We start from the raw sequence: 10786 nt of genomic DNA on the forward strand, positions 1-10786 counted from the left end.
TTTAAATAAGTTAGATAACAAATTATTGTTTCTATAATGCTCGCTTTTTATTTAGAGAGTATGAGAAGTAAGTAGGTAGGTAATAAATAAATTAAATCACACAAACACAAATACAGCTTTATTATGTCAAAATATGAATTCAGGAGATACCGAACGCAACAATGACAGTGACAGTAAATAAAATTTGACGTTGTCAACAAACATGGTCATGGCGATTGACTCGAACTGATTTCACTACAAAACTACTACGTTATTTTCTAGTGTGGGTGTCCCAAGTAGTGGGAATGTTTATATTTATAATGAACTCATATTTAAATTATGTCAGTACTACTATTATCAGTGTAGAGTAGACAGTGTTGTAGTACCGTATGTTTTTGTGACGATATGTTGAATGTTCATAAATTATGGCTATTTTCAAGTCTCTGTGTCATTGTTATTGTAGTTCTATATTTTCAGTCGGAAATAGCACGCTTAGAGGAAGCTTATCGCAAACTAGGTCAGTATAAAAAGATAATTAATCCTATCATGTTATAGAGAAATCGGCGTCTATAAAATCTTATTTTCTTCGCAGAGTACAAACTAGTGCAATCACATACAGAATCACGTCAATTCTTTCCGAGAGACGCACCAAAAGATGACGATGATTTAGTTGTAATATACAATAGAGTGCCTAAAACGGGATCTACGAGTTTCGTTGGTGTAGCATATGATTTGTGTAAGAAGAATCATTTTAAAGTACTGCATATTAATATAACAGCAAACATGCACGTGATGTCCCTTAGCAATCAGTACAAGTTTGCTCAGAATGTGACAAAGTGGCAAGAGATGAAGCCGGCTCTTTATCATGGACATATGGCATTCCTTAATTTTGAGAGGTGAGTCTCTATAATCAGAACTGTCGATATCTATCTATCACTACTCAGAGACATTTTTGTTTCAAGAAAATACTAATGTTTTTTATTCAAGGACATTTTCATAATTAGTTTTTAAAAATATACAATGGCCAATTAGATTGCTAGTAATTTTAAAAACTAGAACCATACATTACATCTATATGAATTAATAACAATTTGTACTTAGACACATAGCATTGTTGCAATAATTAATTAACTATGAATCAGTTAGTTACTGTATAATTATTTTAACTGAATTATTTACAACATTGTAATGCATATTAATAAACTTGTGTGCCTATATCTTTGAAAATATAACATTTCCAAGCATAATAATAATCTCTTTAAATATTACATTATTCTAAGATTTTAATGTTCCTACTTTGGTTACCTTGTTTGTGGACAGTAGAATCTCAATTACCTGAACATCGGATTATACGGACACTTATGTACAGCAGTAATTGCTGATTTTAAAATATTTTGGTCACACAGAGACACCACCACAACAAGTTTTATCCTGCCTCTGATTGTGCACTTATTTGTGTAGAAAACAATCATTTTGCTTTATAGTGGTCAACTGATATAAAAATAATAATTGAATAAATAATGTTAATATGGTTTAATCGGTTTATTTATTATATGGTATTCCATATAATATTGTGTAGTATACTGGGGTATTCCCACAGTTTTATTTGATCTGATTAATAGAGATTCTATGAGATATTTATACCATAAATGGAAATCACCACTCGATTATACTTATTCATATGTTTTCAATGTATGTCAGTACATTATTATTCAACTAGCTATCCATACCGGTTCTATATTTAAAATTTATAGGTTCTATATTTATATTTAAAAAAAAAATGTTTTTTATTTCTGGCTAGGAAAGTTGAAATTCGGTCTTTTCTCTACTATAATATGCATGTTAATTTTCCTCTTATTATGTTCGTATGAACGAAGAAAACACAGGAGTTTGATATTAACCATGTAATTCCGTCTATAGCTTCATTTTGTCACACACTATTTTTTACACACCCACTTATGTTACTTTATTATTTAACAAAGTAAAAAAGTACCCTACATTTTTAATCATAACATTGTACATAACACCTCTATAATCACTCTGTCTATTGATATAAACTAAGCCTGGTTTCTAATCTTTGTGTCTATGTGTATTTACCTTAGCTTAGCTATGCCTACGAAACATAGTAGTATTTATGATAATTATGGGCAGTTAATTTTAACTTTTTTTTTAAAACAGTTCTTTCTCCTTGTTACAGATTGGGTACATCTTCAAAACCAATATTTATTAATCTAATAAGAAAACCATTAGATAGACTAGTTTCATATTACTATTTTCTAAGGCACGGGGATAATTTTCGTCCTCATCTCGTACGGAAAAAACACGGTGACAAAATGGTATGTATTAAACCTAGTTGTACATTTCGTTCATGAATATCCTTTTTCTTAAATCCACAGATATTATTTTTGAATTTTTTTTTTATATTCACATTTATGACAATGTATTAAACATTCAGCCTCCACAAATGTCATTGTGATAGACACAATGGTACTATAATTACAGACAAGAGCACTATGCTTAACAGCCTGAAATTTCGACTGTACCGTTCAATCTCCATCGTGGCTTCTCCATCACAAGTGACATTGGCAAAATAATCTGTGCCCCCTTAGCACAAATAAAAGCCAAAGCAAAAAAAAATATATATTCAACTTACTGAAATCTAGTTTAATTTATAAAACATATAATATATATTTTTTATTTGCAGACATTTGACGAGTGTGTGGAAAAAGATCAACCGGACTGTGACCCCAATAACATGTGGCTTCAAGTACCATTCTTTTGTGGGCATGCAGCCGACTGCTGGTAATGTGCCAATTTGTTTTAACTCCAATTTAAATTAGTTTTAAAGTCGTTTACATATTATAAAAAAAAATCGCCTCGTCGCGTTTATATGAACGCGATAAATTCAAAAATGACTAAACGGATTTACATACGGATCGATTCGAGGGGAGTTTAAATGGATAATTCATTGAGGTTTTGTGTTAATTGGCTGATAATCACGGGGACTGTTGATGATATCGGAAAAAATCAAGCAGATGAGCATCGGCCTTTGGAGCCATACTGGCGTGCGCTCAGTAAACCGATAGAACTTATCTGTTACCCGAAAGTGAAGTTGAAGACTGGTCAATACAACACTGTCCTAAGTATAATTTTGTAAGAATTAAGTCAGCCACTAAATTGAGCAATATCGTCAAAGGCTCGCTCACTTTCGCACTGTTATAAGTTACGTTAACTTAGCATATAATACATACCATATTATATCTTAAGTATTAAAGTTGAGACTTACATGTAATACGTAACATTTTACTCGCAATATGAGAGGAAAGTGATCGAGACATGATTACATAGAACGCGCGATCTGCAGTTATAATTCACTTACCCTATTCCGCTTAAAATCGCTTCGTTAAAAGTAAAGGACAAAAAACGGTTATTGTGGGTTATTCCTAAGAGATAGATATATACCATCGCCGGCTTTCAGTAGACCTTTTTAAGGTGTACCATACTGTAGAACATTATTATGATCTATCTCGTTGGGTTCAGCCAGCATTTGCAATGTAAGCGCAAATTATGTAAGAACTCTTTATAGTGAATAATAAAGGAGAGCTATAAGCAAATCGCATATGTTAATTTTTTTTTTGTTCTACGTCGATATAAATACGTACGATACGGCCTTTGACGAGAGTGACCGCGAGGACCAAACAATTGACGGCAATATAATTGTGATTTAATTGTTTCAGGAAACCCGGTAATTTATGGGCGTTACAGCAAGCGAAACATAACCTCGTTAACCACTACCTCGTAGTGGGAGTCACCGAGGAAATGCTGGACTTCATATCTGTCCTCGAAGCGAGCTTGCCGCGTTTATTCAAAGGGGCTACGGAACACTATCTCAATAGTAACAAGTCACATTTAAGGCAGACGAGCTCAAAAATCGACCCATCGCAAAGGACTATAGAGAAAATTCAACAGTCGACGATATGGAAAATGGAAAACGAACTGTACGAGTTCGCTTTGGAACAATTTAAATTCGTCAAGAAGAAGATATTACTCAGAGAAACGAACAGCGTCGCGCAAATTTTCTTCTACGAGAAGATACGACCAAAATGATACATTATCACTAGGTAATACAGTTGATTTTACATTGTGCGGTATTTAGTAGTTGTGTTACAATTTGTATGTGGTAGCCTAAACATTCCATTTTGAGTCTAAGAATCTTATTTATTGACTAGATATTTAGTTAACTTTTGTTAAAGAACCAAATGTTTTTTTTTTGTATATTTTGATTATGTACAGGGATGTTAAAAGACATTTTATGTGGGGTTATACTTGATACGAAGACGAGCGACGTGTTTAACAAGACATTTGAAATTCCATAGTGAATTCGATAAATAAATAAAAATCATTAACATTGAATGGTTATATATAATATAATTATAATTACAAAATGCAATTCTATTTATGTGCGTAATAATGTTGATTTTTAAATGACTTAAAAAAAGCATTCACAACTTTGGTTAACCGTTTTATACAAACATGTTAAGTTATAGTTCTTATATATTATAGTAATATATAGTTTACATATATTACTAATATCTCGTCGAATTGAATGATAAAAGGAACAATTTTTATTTAAGTAAAGCTAATACTATTGTATATTAATTTGCTTTAGATACTAAATTACATTAGAATCACATTGCGAGTAGAACGAAATAATAAATTTTAAATGAGACGTTAGCTTATTGTTAGTTATTAAACTTAGTAGTACTAAAACCTTAGTCATTTTATTATTAAAAAAAAAAAACTGAAAATGGTTTGAATTCTTGTTTTAAAAATGTTAATTCGTTCGAAGTAAATGTGCGTAAAATAACCGTATGTGTTCATAATATTATTGTTATTAAATGTCCAATTTTATTTTAGTTATTTATCGCGGAATGCTCGATATGTTTCGTCTACGTTTCCCGTCATCATGAATTGGACATGTCGACATTCGTTCCTCTCGAAACATTTAATAATAATAATAATATATAGAACTCTTTGTTCTTCAGATAATATGTATCTGTTATTTTTTTTACATATTGGATTTTTTAGATGGTCGGCCTATATTAATTAATTTAGACATATATTTATTAATTTTCATTTGTGTTTATAATCAGTGCATCTCTTTCTTCTTCCTTCTAGCTATTGTTCTCTCTTTCCCTTGTCATATAAACGAGTCGCAATATTAATACTTTACGTATAATAAAACATTTGTTTTCGCTGAAAATATTGTCGTTGACAATTCTTAGGTCACCAACTTCTGTTTCTATTTGCCCAAACATAATGGATATATTTCTAGCCGAGTAAGTACATAGACCAACACGAGCTTTCCCTCGTATTCCTTTGATGTTTGCCGCCTATGACTTTGAACACGATATAGGAGAACAATTTGTATTGAGTTAAGTTTAGGTCATTGCAGAAACGTATCTCGCTAATAGTGCTATGTACACATATAATATATATAAATGACGCATAAGTTGCATTAGACACAAAAGGTGCTAACTCTCATTTTTGGAAAATTTGGCTTTAGAGAGAGAGATGCATTGATATTATATCATTGGTTATCATCTCGCAACAAAAAAATAAAATTAATTGTAACGTATAGTATGTTAATTCTTCGTGAAAATCTTGTTATCGTCTCGATTAGTAATTGTTATATTATACTTAGTAATAAGTAGTTAATTGTATATTTTGATTTGTATATTATTGCATTTATTAGACTAATGAAAGATCTTCCATTATATATATTTTCATTATATTTTGTATATTATGTTTTAATATTTCTGATAACGACATACGACTAGACTGTGAGATTTGTTTACAATATGGAAATAAATAAAAAAAAAACATTAACATCACAATATAATATATGAACATTATATCACGTATTTCGTTATAATTCATTGTATAAATAAATACAATTCATATTGACCATCCATAACAATTATTAATATTAAAAAAACAGTGATTGAATCTAGAGTAAAATAATGACAGCGCGCCAAATTTGAAATTTATGTCAAAATTTATTTATTCACGTTTCACTGAAATTCGACCTTGAAGTTCTTTTCGCGCGGAAAAGGGTGTTCGCGCAAAAAATGCTTAACTAAAAAATGAAAACAGCGACGCGAATTATCTTATGTTTTATAATATAATAGGCAAATATGAAGTTGTTTTAATATAGTAAAAAAAAAAAAAAAATTATGACAATATATAATTTTAGATAAAATTTGATTGAAATAAAACTAGTTTTTTTAACGGATTTAATCGCGTATATTAATTATTTTATTTTAACATCCCGACGTTTCGAGCACTTTGCAGTGTTCGTGGTCACGGGCAGACTAAAATTTGATTGTTTCAATGCTAGGCTTATTTTGAAATGTATCTGTTTATTCATTCCATGTTTCCATGGCCTAGGTTTCTAGATAAATAAGCATGTTATCCTATGTTTACGCTTTACATTAGAAAGGGATGGCAACATTAACGTTGGACCATAGATTAACGGAGATAAACTTAGACAATGTAGACTTAGATTTTGATTGATAGAAGAAACTAAACGCGACACAAAATCTTTAAAATAATTATGTAGGCAAGCCTGCATGATCAAGATATCGTATTATAAACTCAATTGTACACAATGGTGATCGTTTAACGTATTTAGATCTTGTTTTGCAATTATTGATATATTTTTAACGATTGAAAATTTACTAATATATATTTATAACGCGGTATTGTTTTTAAAATTATTTAATCGGTAATTAATGTTTATTTTCTGCTGACATGACATGACAATCAATCACAACATCTACAATATACAGTTACATACATAATATACGTACTTGTACGTGACACATACACGAATAAAAGTCATGTACAAGTATCAAAGTAAACGGCCTAAATATTTATTTTGAAAGTAAAATGGTATAACCGATAAAAGTGGCGTTAAACATATATTCATCTCGCTTACACACCGACACCTCTCTTTCTTTGTCATGTGTAACATTTGAATTTCAAATATATTTTTTAAAATTCGTCTTATGATCTTAAATAACTACCTGAACGCATCGTACTCATATATATTTTTTTTAACAACGACTCTTCAATAAATTTTATAACATTTGACATTTAATTGTTTATTGTTTATGGTCAATTTAACTTACAATGAAAACACTGTACTAATATGACACTGTTTTATTAAATATAAGTAGTTAATAATTATGTACTTATTTGTTAAATGTTTCTTAGTTATATGTATAATAGAATCTCCGCACTATCAGTTATATTGCGATCGAAGTTAATAAATAATCAGTTTATATACACAATGGATTTTATTCAGTCCTTCGACGGTACATAAATGTATGTTTTTGACTTTGCATTAATTCATATATACTTGGCGATTATTATATTGTGATGTTTAATTTTGTATATATTTTTTGTCCCATTTGCTGTTAAAACACTTGGACCTTGGAGTGGTGATGCAAAAAGCCTCATTAAAAGTATAGCATCTGCCTCCACTCGTGACAGGAGGGCTGGTTCGTATTTTGCCCAGAGGATCGGAGTTGCGATTCCGAAGCTAGGAAGCTTTATACAGTAAATATTATTAATTCATATTTGTATATTTTTAAGGACTTAATGTTCAAAATTCTTATGTAAATAAAATTATTATTTTTTGTTTAATAGAAACACAGAGCTTAATGTACCTACACTATTTCCTGCTCAGACACGAAAAATTACCCGCCAGTTTCTTTTATAAATACCCACAGTTACAAACACTACTCCACTACTACTAAAAGGTACACGATATATATTTTATAATGAAGGTAGGCGAGTTAGCAAATGGACGACCTGATAGTATGTAGTCATCACCGTCAAAACATATTCTCGCTGTAAAAAATAACCATTCCTTACATCCCCAAGGTGCTACAAATCTTGGGAACTAAGATGTTAGGTCTGTCGTTACACTGGCTCACTTACCCTTCCAACCAGGAAATAACAATACAAACTATTGCTGATTGGCGGTAGAATATATTATGTCGAGTGGCTGGTACCTACTCAGAAGTACTTGCACAAGGCCCCACCACTAAGGTAATGATTGGTTAAATCTCAATGGCAAAGTCCATCTCTTACGAAAGGATATCGCCGAATATCATTCGTTCATTCCACAGGCGAAACAGGATCTCTAGTAAAATATGCAACGTGAATGGTTCGTTCATTCCTTGTGCTAAATAACGAAAGGGTACGTGAAATTTCAACAAATTCAGCAGCATTTAATTTATTTCAGTATTAATACATATTGGATCTAGTTCGGCCACAGAATGAGGCACTGGCATCAGTTTTCACAAGACGTTTTGATTCTAATACAGGCCTAAAAACACAACTTATAGAAACTTAACAAATACATTAATCGCATTACCGATATACAAATTCTTGAAACAATACAAATAATGTACTAAGGAAATTAAACTCAAAGAATACTGTTCAAATTCAACACGGAAACAATAAAAAAAGGTTAACGAAAATAAAATACACTTAAGAACTATTAAGGGCGTGACCGTGGAACGCGATTAGCGTCCCATTTCGTCTATTTACAATAATGTTGCTTCTAAAACTTATAATATCAACTTTACACGTTCGAAGTCATATTGACGTTTACTTTATACTCAAACTTAATATAAAACTCAATACCAATTAAACCAATATTGAGTTATTTTACAATTAATTAAATATTACACTAATTTTATGTATAATGTGATTAGTGGTATACTCATGTATAGCATTCTGGACTTTTCGTAATTGTAATAGATAGTACAACTAATCAAAGATTTAGACATAGACAAACTAATTTGATATATTTCCAACGAATTTAGCTGTATTTCTTTAAATGTAATAGCTGTTTATACTGCAAATGTCGCAGTCCCATCGGCATGAACGGGTAAAACTTTTTTTTTTTAAATAGGGTAATATCGGTGATCCCTAGTTTCTGTGCTAAAATCCCAGGTTGAGCCGATAAAACTTTATTGGGTTTTTCTGTCGGAATTTTCTCAATAATAGACCGATGTTTGGAAATTGGATGTGTGAACACTCTCGTGCCTCGGAGAGCACGTAAAGCCGTTGGTTCTGCGCCTGATTTCTTTCCGGTCGTGTCGGATTTCCCGTCCCATCGGATTATGAAAGTGTCGGAAAAGAGAGTGCACCTGTGTTTTGCACACACTTGTGCACTATAAAATGTCCTGCACGGATTGTCTTCCAAGGGATTGATCGTCGGGGCCAAAGTCATTTTTTTAGCAAAGAATGGAAATATTTTAAACAAAATCATTTCCCATTTTATCCATTCTTTTTAATAGGCTTAAGTATGCTTTGACATTTTACAAGATATAAGTAAATCACCGGTTCACAGTAAAGATTATTAAAAAAAAAAACATTTGTAAAAAATACATTGCTAAAGAAGGCATATTATTTAATATAAGATTATATAGATGATGAGAAAAAGCGTGGAGCTAATACTTGTTAACTTCCAAGCAGGATGTGTTATATACTTAAGTAATTGTATTTAACTAACATAATTTAGTATTTTTGAATGTTAAAAAAGAGTAACTACTGAGTTTCTTGCCGGTTCTTCTCGGTAGAATCTGCATTCCGCACCAGTGGTAACTGTGGTAGCTTCACTTAATATAGCTATTCAAAAGTGCTTTTAAAAGCTTACTTGAATAAAGTATATTTTAATTTTGATTCATAATTAATATAAATTATCAATAATTTTTATAAATTGTTTAAGCTAAAAATCTATTATGGAAAAGAAACACCCAGCCCAGATAGTACTTATTTTCTTCGAAGTCGGAATCTTGGCTTGTCATAAAGAAATGCTGTGAATGCCTGTGGTAAGTTAGTAACTTATAAATTATTCGTTGCAGGAACGAGCAACGAAACATTACAAGGAAACTATCGGGTACTAATGTGTACATTAGTCGTTACTGTAATAACGATTCGTTAGATATAGAAAACGAGTAATAAATAATAAACACATTTGTTATTTACTTCTATAATTTCTTTTCCAGGGGACAACTACCTAATCCCACTAAAATACAGTTTGACACAGCCACATCCCCAGTTGTGATGTATACGGCTCTTGATTTAGCGTAGCTCTCTTTAGGGGGTGACAGAAGATCTCGCCGCTCCGCACTCCTCGATGGTGGCCGTATGAACCTGGTTACGCGAAGCCGCCCACCTCTCGCGTCCACGGCCATAGGACCACGCCCTATATTTCAAGCTTCGGACTTCGGGGTTGTGGGAGGGCCGCGATGACGCCTTCGTTGTCTGTCACTCTAGCATCTCCCTCTGATCACAACGATTTCCAAGAAGAAAGATACGGTCCTCTATATAATTCCTAGCAATGTTGCGCCGATATACTGTTTACAGTGAGAAGTCTCGTCAGACTTCATGCAGCAAGATCTTAACTCTCCGCGTACTAAGTGTGTCCCCTTCGATATTCCGGTGCGTGCCATGGTGTACCCTGTCTGGACGCTTCAACCCGCTGCCGTTTAGTGGATATACACATAAATCGCAAATTTTCAACTCATATTGCATATGTTATCCTCGAGATGATTTTAATCACAGTAGCAATGCACAATAATCAGTAACATTGTCTAATATAAGTCTATGTGCATATTGGAAAGTCTAACGTAAATATTAAACTTAAATTTTCAAGTCGTTCTTGCCATCGATACTGTAATTATATCGTAAAATATTACTAAAACTGTAAGTATAGGTTTATAAT

At 31.9% G+C, this 10786-nt stretch overlaps 1 protein-coding gene across 1 annotated transcript; it reads left to right on the top strand.

Annotated features, from left to right (window-relative positions):
* The first annotated feature begins 189 nt into the window (after positions 1-189).
* On the top strand, positions 190-5725 carry LOC125077251 (heparin sulfate O-sulfotransferase). Its single transcript, XM_047689139.1, has 5 exons — positions 190-496; positions 572-875; positions 2177-2315; positions 2684-2781; positions 3717-5725. Exons 1-5 carry the CDS (start codon positions 385-387, stop codon positions 4084-4086), a joined length of 1023 nt encoding a protein of 340 aa, XP_047545095.1. The 5' UTR covers positions 190-384; the 3' UTR covers positions 4087-5725.
* The last annotated feature ends 5061 nt before the right edge of the window (positions 5726-10786 follow it).

The sequence above is a fragment of the Vanessa atalanta genome, chromosome 3 (assembly GCF_905147765.1).
Source record: "Vanessa atalanta chromosome 3, ilVanAtal1.2, whole genome shotgun sequence".
Classification (NCBI taxonomy): Eukaryota; Metazoa; Arthropoda; class Insecta; order Lepidoptera; family Nymphalidae; genus Vanessa; species Vanessa atalanta.

What these genes read in the sequence shown, in the direction of transcription:
- LOC125077251 (XM_047689139.1), top strand. Translation starts at nt 385, where the DNA reads ATGTTGAATGTTCATAAATTATGGCTATTTTCAAGTCTCTGTGTCATT. An exon ending in AAAAACACGGTGACAAAATG is followed by an intron (nt 2,316 to 2,683) that starts GTATGTATTAAA and finishes TTTTATTTGCAG; the next exon opens with ACATTTGACGAGTGTGTGGA. An exon ending in GGGCATGCAGCCGACTGCTG is followed by an intron (nt 2,782 to 3,716) that starts GTAATGTGCCAA and finishes TAATTGTTTCAG; the next exon opens with GAAACCCGGTAATTTATGGG.